The sequence below is a fragment of the Panthera leo genome, chromosome A2 (assembly GCF_018350215.1).
Source record: "Panthera leo isolate Ple1 chromosome A2, P.leo_Ple1_pat1.1, whole genome shotgun sequence".
Taxonomy (NCBI): Eukaryota; Metazoa; Chordata; class Mammalia; order Carnivora; family Felidae; genus Panthera; species Panthera leo.
Genome location: NC_056680.1, coordinates 17948378 through 17971034, shown reverse-complemented (window position 1 = coordinate 17971034; position 22657 = coordinate 17948378). Strand labels below are relative to the sequence as shown.

General features: G+C 39.5%; 1 protein-coding gene across 5 annotated transcripts in view; it reads right to left on the bottom strand.

The window, feature by feature from the left end:
• The window catches only part of ARIH2 (ariadne RBR E3 ubiquitin protein ligase 2), a 49103-nt gene that overhangs the window by 17375 nt on the left and 9071 nt on the right, over positions 1 to 22657 (bottom strand). For 4 of the 5 annotated variants that reach the window (XM_042929278.1, XM_042929274.1, XM_042929276.1 and 1 more), the window contains one exon: positions 2113 to 2180. In XM_042929278.1, the coding sequence (XP_042785212.1) occupies positions 2113 to 2180 (68 nt within the window). Of the gene's footprint in view, positions 1 to 2112; positions 2181 to 12801; positions 12848 to 22657 lie in introns of all 5 variants that reach the window. The other variant, XM_042929279.1, reaches the window with a different exon arrangement.

Below are 22657 nucleotides of genomic sequence, written 5' to 3'. Positions count from 1 at the left end.
AAACATAAAAAAATAAAAATACAAATAAATAAAATTTTTTTAAAAAAAGGGGCGCCTAGGTGGCTCAGTCAGTTAAGCATCAAACTTTGGCTTGGGTCGTGATCTCACGGCTCATGAGTTCGAGCCCTACACTGGGCTCTCTACTGTCAAGGCAGAGCCCACTTTAGATCCTCTGTCTCCCTCTCTGTCTGACCCTCCCCAACTTGTTTTCACTCTCTCTAAAATAAATGTTAAAAAAATAAAAATAAAAACAGGTGCCTGGGTGGCTTAGTCAAGTGTCCGACTCTTGATTTTGGCTCAGGTCATGAGCTCATGATTGTGGGATCAAGCTCCGTGTCAGGTTCTGTGCTATCAGCATAACATAAGAGAATCCCTGCTTGGAATTCTCTCTTTCCCTTTCTGCCCCTCCCTCACTCACACACACTCTCTCTCAAGATAAATAAATTTTAAAAAGTAAAAATAAAAACAATTATCCTGTGGCAATGAAAGTGCCACACAAAACCCAGGAAAATGCATTACCCAAAAATCAGGAATCTGAGCAGGGAACAATGTCTCATGTAAGTGTGACTTCCTTATTTCACTTAGAATGCCTCCCTTCCACTGCTTTTATTCCTACTTCTCACGCTAGTAACCTTAATATCTGCAGCCATCTTGTCCTTTCCCAAGTTAGGCTACAGAGTCTGGGCAGTGAGAGGTACCCCACTGCTGGAACCTACATGGTTCCAGAATTGTGAGTAGTAGAAACAGCACTGCAGACAATGGAAGTTCACACAGAAGTCTATCTAAATGTATTCGGCTCTTAAGGATAGAGAGTGAGAGTGAGAATGCAGTGGGTGGGATCAGGAGCACACTTGCTCCTTCCTGAGTGAGCTACGCTGCTCCAGTGGGTACAGCCATCCCAGTTATGTTTAGCCTGGAAAAGGAAAGGTATGACCTTCCTTCCTCTGAAGATAAATGGATCACACCATTCAAAAAAAGACTCACTGTGGTGTGAAAGGGCAGGAGCGGCAACCAGTGATTCTCACCAGTGGCAGTTTTGTTCTCTAGGGGTTATTTGGCATTATCTGCTGATCTTTTTGATTTCACAGACTGGGGGTGCTAATTTCAGTGTGCCAGATTATTATGAAGGTTGAGTATCTTTTCATGTTAATGGTCATTTGAGCTTTCTTTTCTGTGAAATGCTTGTTTGGTATTTTGCCCATTTTTTTAAAGTTTATTATTTTTGGGGGGGGGAGCGGGAGGGGCGGGGGGGGGGGGGAGACAGAGAATCCCAAGCAGGCTCTGCACTGATAGGAGCAGTGGGGCTGAATGTGGGGCTCAGGTTCAAGCTCAAGAACTGTGAGATCCTGACCTAAGCCAAAACCAAGAGTTGGACACTTAACCAACTGAGCCACCTAGGCGCCCCTTGCACATTTTTTATTGTTATTTTGTCTTTTCAAGTGGATTCTGCCAAACCTCCTACAACTCACAGAACAGTGTCCCCATGACAAAGAGTTATCTATCCCAAAATGGCAGGAGTGCTGAGGATAAGAAACCCTAAGCTAGAAAGAAGCACATGCCTATGAAGGTGGGACACAGGGACTCGTCCCAGAGGGTGCAGGAGGAGGAGAAACCCCTCCTCCTGAGAACTTCCAGGATACCTCAAGACTTGAAGATCAGAGCCAAGAGCTCTGGTTCTGATGGTAAGCTGGCCCACCTTTTCTGAAGGTAATATTCAAAAGTATGTTGCATTCCTCACTTGATATATCCAAAAGAAACAAATGGAGATGTTGGCAAGTGTTATCTAGAAGGGCACTGATTACAAATTTAAAAAGGCATAAAAAAACTGAACTAACTTCACTGTCTACAACAGGAGTTAGGAAAAAGCATGGAACATCTATGTGATAAAATACTAAGCCAGCAATAAAACTGAGGTAGAAAAAAATATAATGCAAACATGGAAAAATATTCACCATATACACAGAGGAAAAAAGGATATACAATATGATCCAGTGTTTTAAATATATAATATGCACATTGCAAGGATATACTCCAAAACATAATCACCACTGGGTGGGTGGGCAGAGAAAGAAGCTATGGGCAATGCCATGTCTCTTTCTCCAAACACCTTACCTGTCCAGTATCTCTGCAACTTGCCAGTGGAAATTAACTAATATAAGTTTAGCAACTGAATGAGATACCTAAAAAGAAGAAAGAAAAAAAAAATCAAATTACAACTGTAGTTTCTTTCACAGAGCTTCACATTTTGAGAAGTGCATACACATTCATGTCTATAGCAGGCCCAGGCTTGACTTCCAAATTCTTCCTCTTGGTTCTCTGCTTCATCTTTTAAGTTCAGACTCTTATGACCTTAGTGATTTCCCAGATCTCTTTAACTTTTCTTTGTTTTCATTAATGACCCTTCCAAGAAATCAATCTGAATTGAATCTTAAGCAAAACCTCCCTGTCTACAGTTAACAATCCAGTGTTCAATTTAAGCAAAAAAGCTGTGTTCTCTAAAGTGGTCTATGTTCCCTCAAGCTGCTGTAGGAGGCCACACATGGGAAGTGCAACTCTAGTTAGGCCCATTACTTGCAGAAAATCTCTAGGCTTGGACTTCTTGTATAATTCCAGCAAAACAACACACACCTGTATAAAATCTCCAAATTCCTGCCAACCAATGAGCCCTGAATGCAGGAAGATTTAAAAGCCTTGGGGCGCCTGGGTGGCTCAGTCAGTTAAGTGTCTGGCTCTTGATTTCAGCTCAGGTCATGATCTCACTGTTCATGAGATTGAGCCCCACATCAAGCTCTGTGCTTACAAGTGCGGATTCTGCTTGGGATTCTCTCTCTCTACCTCTCTCTGCTCCTCCTGCATGTGCACACGCGCGCTCTCTCTCTCTCTCTCACTCTCTCAAAATAATAAACTGGGGGGAAAAAAGTCTATGGGCAGTCTTTGTGGCCCCTACCTTTTAAAGCACACTTGTTATTTCCCAAAAATAAACAAACATTGAAAAAATAATAATTTAAAAAAAAAAGGGTGCCTAGGTGGCTCAGTTGGTTAAGCGTCTGCCTTCGACTTAGGTCATGATCTTGCAGTTCCTGACTTTGAGCCCCACATCGGGCTCTGTGCTGACAGCTCAGAGCCTGGAGCCTTGTTTGGATTCTGTATCTCTCTCTCTGCCCCTCCCCTGCTCAGACTCTGTCTGTCTCTCCCTCAAAATAAACAAAAAAATTAAAAAAAAAAATGTTTTTCAAGCACACTGGTTATGGCTGTCACAGAGTCTCAGAAGTGCTTTGAGCTAGCAATTCTACTTCTGTAAATTTTTCTGAAGAGATCATAGAGGATAGGTGTACCACAGTGTTTTACAAGAGTAAAAAATTAAAAATAACCTAAATGTCTAATAAAAAGGAACTAGGTAAATAATATATGACATATCCATGCAATGAACTATGCAGTCATTGAAAAGGATGTTACAGAAATAAGTTTGACATAGGAAGAAGTTCATATTTTAATATTAGGCTAAATAAGCCAGTAGTAAGATAGCATGTACATGTTATAGCCACAATATCCTGTTAATAGGGGAAGCAGACTAGTTACAAAAAGGAACAGCCTGAGGTTGTCAAGAGTAGGGTAGGGCCACAGAAGATGGGGTTGTGTTTGGAGGTCTAGATGAGGCTTCCCAGAGAGAGCACTGCAGAGCAGGAGGGTGCCACTAAATCAAGGAGAAACGAGAAGCACACTTGAGGCCAGGGAGCTAAGAGAACACACAGAACCTTAGTACTCTGTTTACTGGACTGAGTCTTTAAACTGGAGCTACCAAGGAACCGTAAGGTAGTACATGCTTGGTCCACAAATAAGAACTGCAGAGAGGGGAGACACAGTGACCAACTTGCAACCCCTGCTCCTAGAGCTCAAGTTACTCCTGAAAGGAGACAGATGCAACTTACTAAGCAAGGGCATGTCCCAGTGCATAATCAGCATCAAAGGTTGTGCACTGAGTGAATGCCTTTCTGTCTTGCAGCCCAGGAACATCTGGAGAAAACCCAGGTCTCAAGACAGCACACTTCACTAAGGATGGGGGTCCCCACTTCTCTTCCATGAATGGGAAGAGGCATCAGACTCAGGCATGTTGCTGTAGTATTTTCTTGTTGAGGACCATGGAGACTTTAGGTCTAGGATTCCTGAATTATAACTGACATTTCTCCTCACTGTAGCCATAACAAAACTATTTATCCACAGCAAACCACTATCACAAAATGAAAAGAGACAAAACATACAGTTTAAACTTAAATAATGGTCTTGAATGTAGCTCCTGGCTACAAACTTTCTTAAAAACCTGACAGTGATACTGTTTTTGGATGACCTCCTCACAGCCTTTTCTATCATCTCTTACCTAATGGAGCCCAGTCAGACCTACACCATCGTCTGTCCTGACTTCTAAATGTCTTGCCATGCTGTGGTATGAAACCATCTGGGAAACCCAGAGAAGTCCTGGCCATGTCTAACAGCCACCTCCCCTTTCTCACCATTGATGGCTTAGGTGAAGCCTTTAAGCTGAGACAGGGGTCAGGCTGCCTCTCATCCACAGAATCCTGAACTTTACTGGACACAGGGGGACCACTCAATGACACCAATTATTAAATGATATCATGTCTGTAATCTGTGGATTTTCAAGATGGAATTCTTCAACCTTCCTTAAGAAACAGAATGTTAACACTCTACCTCGTCTGATCCCTTGATTTGAACAGCACTAACAGCAACAACAAAACCTCAGAATTAGCACACCAGGTGCAGCCCACCTATGGAAAATCTGGCCTTCTGTTGAAACAGAAATTTTATTAATGACTGCAAATCCACTAATGACCAGCTCAGAATATCCCAGCAGATTTGAGTTTTGGTGAGAACAGATTATGTGAAGAGAAGATACATCTAGCACTTTATGGAACTGACAGTGGAGTGATAGGAATCTATTCTTTCAGTGCCAACAGCCAAGAATACGTCAATATATACAAGATAGTAGGCACACACACGTCAGCTGTATGCACCCCCCACTAGCCTTCTGCAGGAAGTGCTACTGTGATCCCTAAGTCACAGATGGGGGTGTGAAAATGGCCCATATTGTGTCCACAGTGTATCACAGAAAATCAGGGATTCTTTCCCTCAATAATCCAATATAAGCCTGAAGACACCCAGAGACAATTTAAGCAAAATGCAGTGTGACTGCACCTTGCCCTATAATGGACACCAGGGAATCTATAGGGAAGTCAGGTTCCAAAAGGCTCTCTGGCAAAAACAGCACAGGGGTAGAGGAAGAGGACCTAGAAGAATTTATGCTAAAAAAAGGAGTCTCAGCAGTGAGGCTACCTCATCCCTGATTTGGGGTCACAAGAGAGAACTGACTGCACACACACCCCAGCAGTATCTCAGAGGAAGCAACCACAGGTGATTTGGGGGCAGAAAAGGATGTGTGTTGGGGGCAGGGGCACTATTTAAGCCATTTTCCACAAAAGGGCCAAGACAAACCTTGGGGAGGATATTAAAACATTAAAGAGTACAAACAGCTAAACTCTCGCAGGAAAGAACTCCCTGAGTTTTCATGCCATTACTGTCTAATGATCAAAGAGTTATTCAGAATCTATCAGAGTCAATACTTCACAACTGGGGAGTCTTCCATTCTTCTCTATATTTTCAATTGTGGAGAACAGAATCTTCCAGCAGAATCAAGATGAACCCTTGCTACACTGTTTTGATCAAGAAATTAGCAACCTATTAGTACTATTGTCTGGACCCCTCCACTCCATAACCTTTAGGATTACCTTCCTGAAACCCTGACTGAAAAGTATTAAGACAGCTCTTACAGAGCTGTTACATCTTGCCAAGATCAGTTCCCACACTGCTTAAAACCCATTACTGCTTTCCAGTACTGACAAGACAAACCTGAAGCCCTTAGTGGAAGTCATCAGAACCATTGTGCCCTGGAGTCCAGCAACAGACCAAGTGATTCTAGCATCCCCATGCACTTTGCTAACTGTTCTCTGCCAAGAATGCCCTTTTCTGTAGCAAATATTTGGAAATTAAAGAACATACTTCTGAGCAGAACTGGTGTGTCAAATAAGAAATCACAAGAGAGGGGCGCCTGGGTGGCTCAGTAGGTTGAGCATCGACTTCTGCTCAGGTCACGATCTCGTGATTGACGAGTTTGAGCCCTGCGTCGGGCTCTGTGCTGACAGCTCAGAGGCTGGAGCTAGCTTCGGATTCTGTGTCTCCCTCTCTGTCTGCCCCTCCCCTGCACATGCTCTGTCTCTCTCTGTTTCAAAAATAAATACATACTAAAAAAAAATTTTTTTTTTTAAAGAAAGAAAAAAAAATAAATCACAAGAGAAATTAGAAAATGTTTTGAGGGGCGCCTGGGTGGCTCAGTCAGTTAAGTGTCCAACTTCAGCTCAGGTCATGATCTTACAGTTTGTGGGTTGAAGCCCTGTGTCATGCTAGGCACTGACAGCTCCCATCTTGGAGCCTGCTTCAGATTCTGTGTCTCCCTCTATCTCTGCCCCTCTCCCGCTTGTGTGTGCTCCTCTCTCTCTCAAAAATAAACAAACACTAAAAAAAAAAAAGAAAGGAAGAAAGAAAGAAAGAAAGAAAGAAAGAAAGAAAGAAAATGAAAATGTCTTGAACTGAATAATGAAAATACCACAGAATTTGGTGAGATGCAGCTAACATGATGCCAGGGAGAAATTTACAACTGTAAATGTTTATACTAGGAAATAAAATCCTTAAGTCCCCCTTGAGAAACTAGAAAAAGATGATAAAACTTAAAGCAAGTGAAAAGAAAAAAATAATAAAGAAAAAAAAAACAAGAAATAAATGAAATCCAAACCAAATAATATTGAAAATTAACAGGAGTGCCTGGGTGGCTCAGTCAGTTACGCGCCCGACTCTTGATTTCAGCTCAGGTCATGATCTCACAGTTTTTGAGTTCAATCAAACCCTGTGCCAAGCTCTGTGTTGCCAGCGTGGAAGCTGCTTGGGATTTCCTCTTTCTCTCTCCCTCTCTCTGCCCCTCCCTTGCTCTCACTCTCTCAAAATAAATATTAAAAAACTTAAAAAAAAAAAAAAAAGAAAATTAACAAACCCCATTAGTTGATTCTTCAAAAAAATCAACAAGGGGTGCCTGGGTGGCTCAATGAGTTAAACACCCAATTCTTGATTTCAGCTCAGGTCATGATCTCACAGTTCATGAGTCCAAGCCTCACTCTGACAGGGCAGAGCCTGCTTGGGATTCCTCCCCCCACCCCGCCCCCCACCCCTCACTTGCATACTCTTTCTCTCAAAATAAATAAACTTAAAAAAATAGATCAATAAAATTGATAAAAACTTTAGCTAGATTAAGAAAAAGAGAATACAAATGACCAATAATGGGTGAAAAAGGGATAATAAATTTAAATCTTAGGTGAAATTGACAAGATTCTTGAAAAATACTTAGCAAAACTGACACAAAATAGAGAAGATAAACAGAATAGCTCTTATATCTACTACAGACATTGACTTTATGATCAAAAATTTTCTCACAAAATTCCCATGCCCATAAGTTTTTACTGTTGAATTCTATCAACACCAACCTTACTTTTAGAAACTCAAGGAAGTTATACTTCTTCCAATTCATTTTATGAAGCTAACATAATAACCCTGATATAAAAATCTGACAAAAATATAACAGAAAGAAAATTACAGACCAGTATCCCTTATGAACATAAACACAAAAATCAATCCAAATATTTTAGCAAATTAAATCCAGCAATATAGAAAAAGGACAATATATGATAATGAAGTGAGGTTTATCCAAGGAATGGAAAGCTGATTTAACATGTGAAAACTATTGTAATTCATTGAATTAACAAAATAAAGGTGGAAAAAATGATCATTTCAGACACAGAAAACCCATTTGACAAAATTCATTCACGATATAAATTTGCAGCAAATCAGGACAAAAAGTGAATTACCTGAGAGGTGAGGGAGAAAAAGTGAACTGCCTGAATCTGATATAGGGCACCTATGAAAAAACATTATACTGAATGCTAAGATCAAGAAAATGGCACAGATGACCATCCTGACCATTTAACATTATACTGGAGGCCCTAGCCAGGGCAATAGGGCAAAGAGAAAAGAAAAAAAAGACATTAAATAAAGATTGGAAAAAGAAGCAAATCTGTCTCTATTCTTAGATAAAATTGATTGTTTACTCCGAATATCCTAATATGCAAAAACTACTACTAGAATAAATGAATTATGAGATAACAAAACACAAAGTCAATACACAAAAATCAAACGTATTTCTATACAGCAGCAAACAAATGAAAACTAAAATTTTAAACAGGTGAAATGTATTTTAGTAATATATTTTATTTAGACCAATATATCTGAAATATTATTTCAACAGGTAATCCACAAAAAATTATTCAAGAACTATTTTATTTTACATCTTTTTTCTTTAAGTTTATTTGAGAGAGAGCTAGCATGTGAGCATGCACGTGGGGGGGCGGGGGGGGGGGGCAGAGAAAGACAGAGACAGAATCCCAATCAGGCTCCGTGTTGTCAGCACGGAGTCTAATATGGGGCTTGATCTCATGAACCATTAGATTAAGACCTGAGCTGAAATCAAGAGTTGGCCACCCAACCAACTGAGCCACCCAGGCGCCCCTTACATCCTTTTTTTCATATGAATCTTCAAAGTACACTTTTATTTTATTTTTAAATGTTTTATTTATTTATTCATTTTTTAGAAAGCATGAGCCGGGGAGGGGCAGAGAGAGAGAGGGGGACAGAGGATCTGAAGTGGGCTCTGCACTGAGAGCGATGAACTCGATATGGGGTTCGAATTTACAAACCGTGAAATTATGACCTGAGCCGATGTCAGACGCTCAACCGAGCCACACAGGTGCCCGAAAAGTACACTTATATTTTAGAATCACAGCATATACCAATTCAAAATGGCCGCATTTCAAATCTCAATGGCTACATGTGTTCATAGCCACCATACTGAACAACATAGCTACAGACTGAAGACAATCAAAATTAATCAAAATCAAAGCAGGGTTTTTTTCGGGGGTGGGGGGCAAGAGGCACACATTAACAGTTGATCCTAAAATCCATGGAAATGGAAATGACCCAGAATATCCAAAGCAATCTTGAAAGAGAAGAGCAAAGTTGGAGGACTTATGCCATCTGACTCTAACACTTACTATAAAGCTATAGTAATCAAGGCAGGAGGGTACATACAGGCTTAAAAACAGACATAAAGATCAATGCAACAGAATAAAATTCAGAAGTAAACTCAGACATTTATGGTTAATTTTAAACAAAGGTGCTAAGGAATTCAAGAGAGGAAACATTCAACAGATGGTTCTGGAATAACTGAACATCATTATGCAAAAACAAAACAGAACTTGGACACTTCATATCACACAAAAATTAACTCAAAATAGTTCACAGATTTAAATGTAAAACTAAAAACTTCTACAAGAAAATCTTTGCAACCTTGGCTTAGGCAAAGATTTCTTACATAAGACAATGAAAGCACATTGATAAACTGAACTTCATCAGAATTAAACTTCTACTCTTCAAAGACATTAAGAAAATGGAAGAGATAAGCCACAGAGGGAAAATAATTACAAATCATGTATCTGATAAAGGATTTAATTCAGAATCTATAAAGAACACATGCAACTCAAGAAGACAACCTAATTTTTAAAAATGGATGAAAGATTTGAACACTTCACCCCAAAAATGTATGAACAGTAAATAAGCAAAAGATCTTCAATATCATTAGTCATAAGGGAAATGCAAATTAAAACCACAAGATACCACTTCACACTCACTAGAATGAATATAATCCAAATGACTGTCAATACCAAGAGCTAGCAAGAATGTGGAGAAACTGGAACCCCTACAGAATGCTGGCAGCAATGTAAAATAGTAGTCACCTCAGAAAACAGTTTGGCAGTTTCTTAAAACGTTAAATACACATATTACAACCTAACAATCCCACTCCCAGATATCTATCCAAGAAAAATGAAAGCATATGTCCATTTAAAGCCCTAGACATGAATGGTCATGGCAGCCTATTTCAGAATAGCTTCAAACTGGAAACAACCCAATGTCCACAACTGATGAATGAATGGATAAAAAAAATGTAATATATCCATACAACAGAAAATTCAGCAATAAAAAGGAAAGCACTACTGACATGTAATATGACATGGGTGAACCTCAAAAACATTATGCTCAGTGAAAGCAGCTGGACACAAAAGACTACATATTGTATAATTCCTTTGATATGAAATTTCTAAAAAAAAAAGGTAAAACCATACATACAGAAAGATGATCACTAGTTGCCTGGGGCTGTGAGCAGGGACTGACTACTAACCAACACATGGGAACTTTCCAGATGATGAAAATATTCTATAACTCAGATTGTGGTGATGGTTACATAGTTGTATAAATTTACTAAAATTCTTCTAATGGTACACTTTACAATGGGTGAATTTAATGGAATGTAAATAATCCTTCAATAAAGCTGTATAAAAATAAAATTGGTCAATGGCTAGATATATAACAAAACAAACGTAGCAAAAGGTTAGCAACTGTATAATCTTGATCACAGGTATATGGATGTCCACTATACAATTCCTTAAACTTCTTTGTATGTTTTAATTTTTCATAATAGAAGTCAGGACGGAAAAGTTTGCCAAATTTATTTAACATAATGGCAATAACTTGCATAAACAAATGTTACAATAAACAAAAGGCTGACCTTTAAGCTACTGCATTAGTCACTCTGACCTTTCGAAAAATCCTCCTTCAGAGTTTTAACATAGTTTTGACTAAAGGTTAACTGATCATACAATGTGAATTTCAGCATAAATAGATACAACTTCCATACAGGTCTATAATGCTAGTTAACTTTATAATGCTCTCTGGCTCTCTCTCGACCTCCCAGACCAAGCTTTCTTAGTGTTCCACTAGATGCTCTGCTCCTAGTCTTTTGGCTCCTTAAATGTTGCTGTTCCACAAAGCACAGCTCTCAAGCCTGTCTTTGGGTTATCACAGTCATGTCTAAAAGCCTTGGTCAGTGTGAACATAAGCCCCAAAGATAAGATCTCTTTTATTTTTCCTGGGAGCTGGGGAAGGGATGTGACTGATCAAGGTGGGGAAGGGAGGGCAGGTAGTGGTATAAAGTTCATCAAAGACTGAAGGGTTCCCTCGAGTCTCTGGTGGCCCAGAGAAGGCTTTTACAGAGTTAAAGATAAGGTTAAGAGCAGAAGCCAAGAGCAGCCTATCTTCCATGCCCTTTTTCCCTCTTTCCCTGTATCCTCAAACCTGACCAGTTCCTAGGGTCAGGAGCCTCTAAGGAGCTTTCCTTCTAGATTGAAAAAAACTGTGGGATTGCCCTCTGTTGTCATTTACCCTAACCACTGCTCTGCATTGCCAATCCAATCTTGCTTGGTTTTGCATTCCATTTACAATCCTCAAACCCTCAAGTGGTTCCCATATCTTTATTCCAGGAAGCCCTTAGTTACATGCATGCCAGAAAGGACTTTACTGCTGGTCATCAATATATCCCACAGGTTGCAGACAAAAACCTTCTGTCATCTTCTATAATCTATGTTTGGGACAGATGCTTAAAAGATATTTCCCTGATACAGGTCCTCAAAACATGTCCAGTAGTTACCACTTGTGCATAGATATCTAAAGGAGTAGACAGCTGCTGGGAGTCAAGTTCTCCTTTCTGTTTCTTATAAACAATATATTAAGTGTGCTACACAATTCTATCCCTACTTCATAAGGAGGACTTGGGCGGTAGGGAGTGGGAACCAGTGGGAAATCCAGAATTTGGGCAATGATGCTAAGATTTTCTCACAGAGATGTAATAAAGTGTACAAGAATGCTTTAGCCTTTGTTGCCATCAAGGAGGTCCTCACTGGTTAACAGTAGTACATAAGTCCACAACCTCTGCATTTCAGTAGATATTCTGGAGACACTTTCTTCCATGTTCTAAGGGCTTCAGAGACTAGAGAAATGAAATAGTGTAAACATCAAACTGTCAGAGTGGAGAACACCTTGATAAAACCTCTGAATCTCGTGGCCTCCAACCCACTCATTACAAGGAGACAGCAGCAGGATTTCAAGACCTTAGATAAGGCAACAACAGCAGCAATTTGGTTATCGGCTTATACTTCAGCAATTCTGACTTGCTGCCCCACCCTGTATTTCAAATTTACTGCTGTATATTTTCTCCATTAGGTCCCTACGCAGAAAGCTGACTGTGGCAAAATGATTTTTTATATCACAGGTCCCTGAGCCTACCTCTTCTTAATCTCCTGACCACAAAGAACTTAAAATACCAGAGCTACTGAAGGAAATGGTAAGTACATACAACATTCTAGACCCTTTCTAACACAGCCAACATCCATCTTTGGGGAAAATGTTTTAAGACTTTCAGGAAATTTAACAGTTACTACTTGACATCCCAGAGCACTTGGATCGTATATGTTTATTATTCAAAAATAATGCATAAGATATGTTGATTTTATATAAGGATCAAGGCACGCAGTGAATAGCCTCTGCTCTTGACAACAGTTCTCCCGGAAACCCACGAACATGGTCAGTTGCTTCTTCCTCTTTTTAGTCTCCTACAGTTGATTCAAGCTGTCCAGCCCTCAGGGACAAGTTAATAACACAGCTCGCAAACAGAATTTTTTCCCCCAGAAAAAAGAAATCCAGCAGCCCACCAAAACTGTCACCATCCCTTCCCACACTTACCAGTGCCATAGGGAGGATGCAGCTGATGGCAGTGAGCATCAACGGCCTGAAAAAATACAGGTGGTAGTTTCAATTTTTATTTAGAATTCTTACTTGCCAACTGCCTGAAATTTTTTAAGGCTACACGAATGGGTCTCCATGCCTCAGCCTGTGTTAAGCCACTTCGTAGTCCAATCACATTTGTTAACAAACACTAGTGGTAATTCACTAAACAGCAGAGATGAAGGAAAGGAGTGAATTGTGGGTGAGCTTCTGGGCCAGGATAGAAAGGGACATGATAAAGGAAAGCTAGCGTAAGGAGATCAAGATGGATGAATTCAGGTCTTGGAGGGTGGGGGGTGAGGCGAGAAGGTACTAAAGGAGTAAGAGGAAGAAACAAGGTTAAAGCACAGAGACAAAGGAGTAGGTGAACATCGGCCTACTAGAATGGGACAAAATCAGCAGCAATGGTGGTGGCAGTGGGGTCCCAGCTACCTTAGGCGAGGCTCACCCCTACAATCAAATTTAAGTGGGTGGGCCTTCATTCTCCCATACTTCACATCTACATATTCTCAGCTTCTAGAAGGTCAGCTCTCTGGCACCTGATCATAACTTGGCTTCCTTTCACTTTTTCTTTACAGGTCTCCACGGAGGGAGGGCACACTTGTAACTGAGGAACCCACATTATTCATGCTTTAAAAATCTGATTAAATTTGAAGATTTCTCCCCAGTCTAATCTTAACTCAGTACTGTCTCTGATCGTTAAAATACCAAAAAACCCAACAACCTCCCCAAATAAAGTTATTTACACAAAACACAATAAAGCAAAAATATGAAAGTCATCATCCCTGACCATAAGGACACTTTTTTATTATGAAAAATTCCAAGCATCTAAAAAGTGAAGAATATGATGAGACCCATGCATCCATCACCCAGCTCCAACATCAACTCATGGCCAGGTCCACTCTATCTGTACCTCATCTATCCCCCACCAGCTACATTATCATGGAGTAAACCCAGCCAGACTATCTTTTAGGGTGTGCATTTTAATAGAAAACCTCTGGGAAGTACTTAGTACAAAAGGCTGGTTGAGCCCCTACTAGAATTCTGTGTTTTCCAGGGGGTTCCATATAAGCAGGATGATCACCATTTTTACAAACCAAGGTCGTATCCAGTAACCAAAGCCAAAAAAAAAAAAAAAAAAAGGCAGACGGGAGCTGACATCCAACGAATTGCACATAGTAGGATTAAAATCCAAATCTTTTACCATGTTTCTGCAGCCAAAGCCCATCTTATCCAAAAATGATTTCAAATAATGCTCTTCCTCTTGTAGCTACTGCTACTGTGAGGAGGCAAGTAAGAGGTAATACCAAATACTATCTGGGCAGTATCATTCAGATCCCCCCTCTTCTCTACAGGATACCTCAGAGGCTAGCATATCTTACTGACAAAGCCACAAAGTCCAAGAGCATATTTCAAAGACAGAGCTACAGATTGCTGGCCTTAGCTACGCTCAAAACATATAATGCTATTTTTATAACCCTTCTGTTTATATAAAACTCCATCAAGGAGTGCCTGGGTGGCTCAGTCTGTTAAGTGTCTGACTCTTTAATTCGGCTCAGGTCATGATCCCAGGGTCGTGGGACCTGCCATGTCAGGCTCCATGCAGTGTGCGAAGCCTGCTTAAGATTCTCTCTCTGCTCCTCCCCCATGCTTGCAGCCATACATGCTGTCTCTAGAAAGAAAAAAAGGAAAGAAGAAAGGAAGAAAGAACAACTCTGCCAGAAAGGAAGCTCCTTGAGGGCAGAGATGTATAACAATTTCCTTCTCTGCCATACCCAAGCACCTGGAACAATAGCAGTGCCAGTACTAGGTCCTACATGCTAACGCTTCCTTCTGTCACCTCATACCCACATTCTCCTCCAGAAGCCAGAGAGGCACCAAGAGCTTTCAAGCCTTCATGGGCTTGAAAGAGGCAGGGTAAGGCCAAATATAGCTCCTCTGAGGAAGGTTAAAAACAAACAAACAAACAAACAAACAAAATGTAAGAGGTCTTCTGAGAGTTGCAGAGGGTTCTGAAAGGCAGAGAGGCTCACAGGAGGTTTGAGGAGGCAAAAATCAAACATATGGGTTAGGGAGAGGGGCAACAGGAAGGAGTTCAGATTGGAGTCTGGAGAAGCTACTTTAAGTTTTTCAAAAGACCAAGATAATCAAAGTGGAACTTTTAGTGGATGTATCAGAAAATATGAAACAAAAGTAGAAGAGGATTTATTTATATCTCCTCTCTCACCACTTTAAAAAAAGAGGTGGCAGAAACTAAAGGCAAAGAGATCTTAAAATTATTTTATGGTAGAGGTCAAACTATTTTTTCCCCATCTTTCAGCATCTATCTAAAAGTTAAAACAACAGAAGACACTCAGAAAACAATTGTTTATTGGGAATCAACAAATTCTTAACCTACCCCAATCACCAATGAACAATGAACAAAGTAAATCAAATGGTTCATAAAGAGCACTTTGATGAAAAGGATCAATACCCACCACCCCATCCCTCCCCAGCCTCCCAGTCTTCCAATACAGGAGAAATCTCTACCATTTCTTCTGGTTGTCACCAACCTCACTAAGTGTGCCCACAATTCTCTAGCAGATTTAGTTTACTTATACCACTCCCTACCTTCCCCTTCCAAACCCCAACCTTTTTATATTTATATTACTATCAGTTCTATCAGTTACCTTTGTTAACTTTAAAATATTGTTTACAGGACCCGAATTGCATTTTCTTGTTTGTGCTTCCAATGTCACTGTCCTTGGGCCAAAGAAGGATATCCATACATTAGGCACAAATACATTATCTTTATTCAACCACCACCATTTACTTATACTTGTGCCATATATGTGTTTGCTTTATATTTGGCTTATAATTTTTTGCATGTAGTTTTTCTGCTTTGCATAGGGATTCTAGTTCCCTTGTCCCTTGTAAAGAGCCCTATGGTCTCTTTACCATATTCCAACTATCTTCCAGCTTTTTCATTTTATCTATTGCTTGAAATCTACCCATTCTTATTCTCGAATAAATTTTTCTTGGATCCCACCAAAACTGTTCAAATTTGGGCTGACTGCTTTCCAGGGTTGTTGTATAAGTAACATGAAAATTTTCATTGGACAACTGGGTTATTAGTTCAACCATTTCTTGAATTCTTTACTTTCCTCTTTTTGATTTTCATCTGCAAGTAACCGCTTCAGAAAAGGTACAAGGAAAGGAAATTTTGGGAGTCCTCGCACTTCTGAAAACAAGCTTATTTTGCAATGACAGAACTCTAGGTTCAAAACGATTTTCCCTCAGGACTTGGAAGGAAGACTGCTGTTCCACTGCCTTCTGGTTGTCATTGTTGTTGATGACATATCCAATTCCCATTTTTTTTCAGAAGACCCAGTGTATCTTCATGGAAACTTTCAGGTTTTCTATCTATTCTTTTCTGAAACTTCATAGTGACAATTGTAGCAGGTGGGCCTTTATCCTTCTGGGCAAAGGGTAGACCCTTTCAATAGGCTCCTCTCTGTAGATTCTGGATATTTTTTTCTTATACTTTGAAATATCCCTTCTTTTAATTTTTTGTCCTCATTTCCCAGAAATTCTGGTAGATGATAGATCTCTGGATTGATCCTCCATGTCTCTTTTTTTCTGCATACAATTTTTGCCTGTATTTTGGCTTTATATTGAGATTTTTCTCTTGATTTTATCTTCTGATCTACGGAATATATTTTAACTTGGCAAACCCGTAATTCATCTCCACAAGCTTTTTTATTTCGACAGTTTCTTCCAGATGGCATCTCTGATTGTTTCATGGATGCCACATCTTCTTGAATATCCTGGAGAATACTAAATAGTGCACTTTTATAAACAAGCAAAATCATCTACTGGTCTGCTTCACCTAAGGTCAATTTTCCTGTTTCTCTTCTATTTTGCATGTTTTTCTCAAATGTCTGGTGATCCTTGGTTAGCTATTCACGGTAAAAAATGAAAGGTTGCCAGAAAAAGGAATGAAGTTGTGATACATGCTACAACTTGCGACGAACCTCTAAAACATCATGCTAAGTGAAAGCAACCAGACACAAAAGGTCACATATTGCATGATCCCATTTATATGACACATACAGAATAGGTCAATCCATAGAAACAAAAAGCAGATTAGTGGTTGCTGAGGGCTGGGGGGAGCAGAAAATAACTACTTAATGGATACCAAGTTTCCTTCTGGGTAATGAAAATGTTTCAGAAGTAGAGATTATGGTTGCACGCTGTGAATGTACTAAAAGTCACTGAATTTGAATTTGAATGGTTAATTTTAGGGGTACCTGGGTGGTTCAGTTAAGCATCTGACTCTTGATTTCAGCTCAGATCACATCTGAGTTTGTGAGTTCAAGCCCCACTCTGTTAGTGCGGAACCTGCTTGGGATTCTCTCTCCCCCTCTCTGCCCCTCCCCCACTCATGTTTTCTTAAAATTAAAATAAAATAACATAAGATAAAATGAAATGAAATATAAAATGGTTAATTTTATATGAATATTAAATTTAAAAAGGGGGGTGGTCAGGAAAGCAAATCCTAATTCTGTGTACACAGACAGAATGTGTCAACTGACAGGCTTTTCTTTAAGGGTGCTTAATCAGAGGCAGCTAATACACAAGACTCAAGAACCTCCAAACTGACCAATAAGGTCATCCAACCTCACATTCTAAGGGCCCTATTTCTCCCCAGGTTATTCTATTTCTTAAAAATAGGCAGATTATTTTGTCCTGAAACCAAGTGGGGGCAGGGATGACTGTCCTACACAGAAACTTTTAATTAATTAATCCCCTCATTCCCAGCTCACTTATCTCTTCCAGCCTTTGTCAGTCAAATGAGAGCCCACAGTCTCTTCAAAGATCTGCTGGACAAATTGGCTCCTGTGTGCAATGTCCCCACATACCACCCCTCAACCTGTTCTCTTTGTTATGAGTTTATAACATGAATATGCCTTTACTTTCATTTTCCTGATATTTCAAAAGAGAAAACCACCCCTAAATTTACATCATGCTCTTCATAATCCTTCTCCCTTCCCCCCCAACTCTATAGGCAACCACTGATTTACTTTCCTTCACAATGAGTTTGCATTTTCTAAAACTTTATATGATCAGAATCATAAAATATTTACTCTTTTTACCCCCTGGGTTCCCTCATGCAGCATACGTTTTTGGGATTTATCAATGATGAACCATTCACTCTTTTTATACTGCAGAGAAGAAGTATGTTGTTCTATGGGAATGCCATTATTTGTTCATTCATCTGTTTGTGGATATTTGAGTTGTTTCCAGTTTTTGGCTACTGCACATAAAACTGCTACAGACATTTGAATACCAAACAAACAAAAACAAACGGAGGGGGTACAAAAGTATGTGAGAGCAGTGAGCCATCTTGCAGCAGAAGCCAATGTTAAAACACTGGCAAAAAAGATGACATTGTCTACGTCATAAAATTGAAAACTTTTAAAACATTCACATTGTGTTTATGATTGCAGATATTATTAGTCATTTTTGTAGCTACTCATTATCAACATGGAGATAAGAACACACTTTTATCTTGATAACTGATGGCATAAGAAGTACATTTAGACATCAAAAATATTACAGGTAACCTATCCAACTTGCCAGTATAGTTGGGTGTCTTTACCCTACTCCCACTCTAGTTATGAAATCAGTACACTCTGAACACTGGACACATCCTTTCAGCAGCCAAAGAAAGGACACAACTCTTTCCTCATCACTTCAATAACCTGAATTGTTTCACAATTTTTTTGTACTTCCACATAAATTCTCCACATCAATATAATATGTAATACCTCACTTTGTGTCTGAAGATTCTGTTTTATTACACCTGCATGAAGTTCAGGCTTTTGAATCAGAACTGACAGAACTAATTCCGAGATGCACCCCAAGCTGGGAACCATACATCTACTAGGTATATATGATCTCTGCTTAGAATTCACCTGGCTTCATGGAAGTCCTCTAACAAGCATGCCTTCTATCTACCAATGGGAGCACACAGAAGTAGAGCTTTGGGGTTAAATCCTCAACTTTTGCATTTATTGACCTGCTTAGACAGTCAGATCAACAACAAGCAACTCTCAAAGAATTTAAGCCCTGGCTTACAATTTCTAATCACCATAAGTACATAGCAAGAAACGTGCACACAGTGGTAGAGAGACAGGATATCCAACTCTGCCTGGGGATCAAGGAGGGTTTCGTGGGAGAAGGGAGTCAAGGGTAAATTCTCAGCTTCCAGCTTGGTGGATGGTGGTATCATCAATTAAGACAGAATCCAGGAAGCTAAGTTTGATGGCATTAAAGTTATTTCTTGTAAAAGAAGGCAAGGCTATCTACCGACTCTGGAAAATGATGGTGAGAGCCTAAAATAACGGATAAAAGAAATGAGAGTGAGTAGAGCGTGTACCAGGAAAGAAACTGCTAGTGAAAAAGAGCAACTTTCCCAGATAGAGACCACTCTTTGTTCATGATTATAAGAACAGCTCTGTTCTCTTAAAATCTCCAAACCAACTTTTGTTCGTCCTCCCTGTATTTTTCTCTATTTATGGTTGATAACTTGTGGTTTTCACAGTAAAACCATTTCATATGTATACAGGTTTGTGACAGTTCAAAGAAAAGGGAACAAAACATAGGCTTCAAATCTGACAATTCATGTCAATTTGAGTAATCAAGCCACAGGGCAGACACATTTTAGGAAGAGCAAGATGAAAAGCTTCCTGTATCTCACTCTGTACCTTTCTCAAATCTTTCCTACAGGTCTTCCCTCTTTTGGGCAGAGAAATCTAATCATTCAAATTTTTCCTAGAGCAGTAGGGGCAAAGACAAAATTTTTAAAGCTGGCGGGGGGCTGGGGGTGGGACAAAGCACAAGTAAGGAGATACCCCAATAATAAGAACCCTAAAATCAACTAAGCACTTCATTAAGTAGTGCTGTCAATGCAGGCCCAAGACCAAACACTGCAGTCAAACAGAAAGGTAGGAATAACAGGCTATATTCCCCTACATTCTTTCCTGGTCCCAATTCAAAATTCATTTTGTGTTATTTTTACTTTTCTTATCAGTGGGCTCCTGGAGAAGAGAACCAGAGGTTCTGGATGAAGGCAAAAGAATCCAAAGTACATGATCTAACTACCACACGCATACTCAGAGGCATCATCAGCAATATGTCACCCAGAACCTTCCTCAATGTGGCTTTTACCCTATGACTCAAAACACACAATCCTAAGAATATGTTCTGAGGAACCATAGCAAATATGTGAAAGTAACACTCCCATTTTTCTGCGCTTGCCCTGCCTCCACCATGACATCTGTTTGAACATTCATGTTCGAATATTCACGTGCCAGGCACTTTATGTGCATTATCTCATTTAATACTGTGAAGGAGGTATTATCATTATTTTACAGACGAGAAAACTGAAGCTTAAAAATGTTGAGGAACTTGCCCAAGGTCACATTATATTAAATGGCAGAAAAGGGAACGGAGCCCAACCATCTGACCACCAGCCCAGGCTTTTGCCAAGGCCCAACAGACACAAAGGCCACATTCACAAAAATGTTCACAGCAGTATAACCAGTTCACAAGAACTGTCACACATATAAGTATTCACCTAAATGCCCATCAGGGAAAGTCTGAGCAAATTATGGCTCAATATGATGGTGTGATATTTACCCATTAAAAGTAATTTATGAGGATGAAGTAAAAACAAGGGGAAATACTTAAAATACAGGCATACCTCATTTTATTGTCCTTCGCAGATACTGCATTTTTTACAAATTGAAGGTTTGTGGCAACCATGGGTCAGGCAAGTCTGTCGGCACCATTTTTCCAACAGTATTTGCTCACTTCGTGTCTCTGTGTCACTTTTTGGTAACTCTTGCAGTATTTTAAACTTTTTCATTATTATTATATTTGTTATGGTGATCTGTGATTACAACTTGCTGAAAACTCAGGTAATAGCATTTTTTAGCCATAAAATACTTAATTAAGGTTTTTACATGTTTTATAGACATAACGCTATTGCACTTTATAGTACAGTGTACATATAACTTTTATATGCGCTGGGAAACCACAAAACTCATTTGACTTGCTCTGTTGTGATGTTTGCTTTATTGCAGCAGTCTGGAACCAAACCTGCAATATCTGAGGCATGCCTGTATACAAGAAAAGAGCAGAAGAATATCATTCCAGTGCCTGGCAGATAGTAAGTGCTCAATAAATATTGGTTGAATGAATGAACTGAAAGCACAGTAATATTACACACGAATACGGACAAGGTCTGAAGGATACTAAGCACGGAAGAAAACTTTTATTATAGGTTAATGGAATTACGAAGGATATTTTTTCTTAAATACTGTAGTAACACCTCAACAATATAAGGTTAAATATAAATAAATAAATAGTTCAGGATTAGAACACAAGTGTGGTGTTAAAATCACCCCTTGATTACACATGGTTGCTATGACAGTGTGAAAGCACAAGAAAAAGACTAGAATGAAAGCTGGCCTTGAATCTGATTAAAGGCTTCTCTTCTGGAAGACGGTGAACCTGCTGTACGTGGTGCCAGGTGCACAGTGAGGACACAAAGTCAATGACGATAATAACCTTTCTAAACTGGCAAGACGGACAATTGTAGCACTAGTTGTACTTAGGCAATTCTCAGTGTCACTCTGGACATTTCTCATCACCCTTTTAAAATAAATTTATACATCAGTAAAACACACATCAGACTTCCACACTAAAGCATCATGAAGTATGTCAACACGCCCACTAATAACCAACTATTTGAAACACAGGAATTGAATCTAGATTCTATTGAGATGCAGGCATGCAAAGAAACCTGACATCAGGTCATAAAAATAGAAATCAGACGGCTGCTCAGCACACACTCAGTGTTACCAAGCCCAGCTTGAGGATACTTTCCCCTGAGAAGTAATAAAAAAACAATTACCATTAACTAATATGTAAATAAAAATAAAATGGTCCAAAATTCAGCTATATCAGGATATTAAAAAGCTGATTAAGTAAAATGAAAGTCTTTTTTTAGATATACAAAAACTTGATGCCACTTAAGAGAAAGGTTAAATATAAGGTATTTTGTGTTAAGAACATCAACTGCTCATGTTACAAGTGAGAAATGCATAGAAACCAGGTTGTTTTGAACACGAGACTATAAAGACTTCTGCACTTGGGAGTCAGAAGCCCTGAAAACCAATTATGATTCATCCACAAAAGGGAAAAATGATCCAGAAGAATCATAAGAGATTTTCCAGCCACATTTTGCTGAATATCTAACACTAGATTTTAAAACAAATTCAAGAGTGGCAGAATAAAGATTTCTACATAACATTTTCCCAGCTCCACTGCAGTTAGTACAGCAATTCATAAAGCAAGAACTGTAGTACAAACACTCACAACCAGCCTATTTCTCCAATCCCATCCAGGGAACGAACACCAGGCTTAAGAAGTAAATAGTGCAGTCCAGCACTGAAGAAGTTTAAAAATTCTGTTCCTTTCCTCCAAATAGTAAAGACACCTCAGGCTGCATTTATGATCCTCCATGTGTTATTCTCTTTTACCTATAGTTCTTAGTCTCCCACTCTAGCACAGAAGGTAACTTTTCCACCCATTTCATTGACCCATGGAGCTTGGACTTGTGTTACCTGCACTGCCCTTCTACTCCACTTTCAAGGTTCTCCAGTCACAAGTTCAGACAGCTCATTGTTGCTCCATAGACTAGATCTAGCCCAAAGTGACTATTTCTTCTCCCTTCTTATGCAATTGGGTGGGGCCTTGAACAACA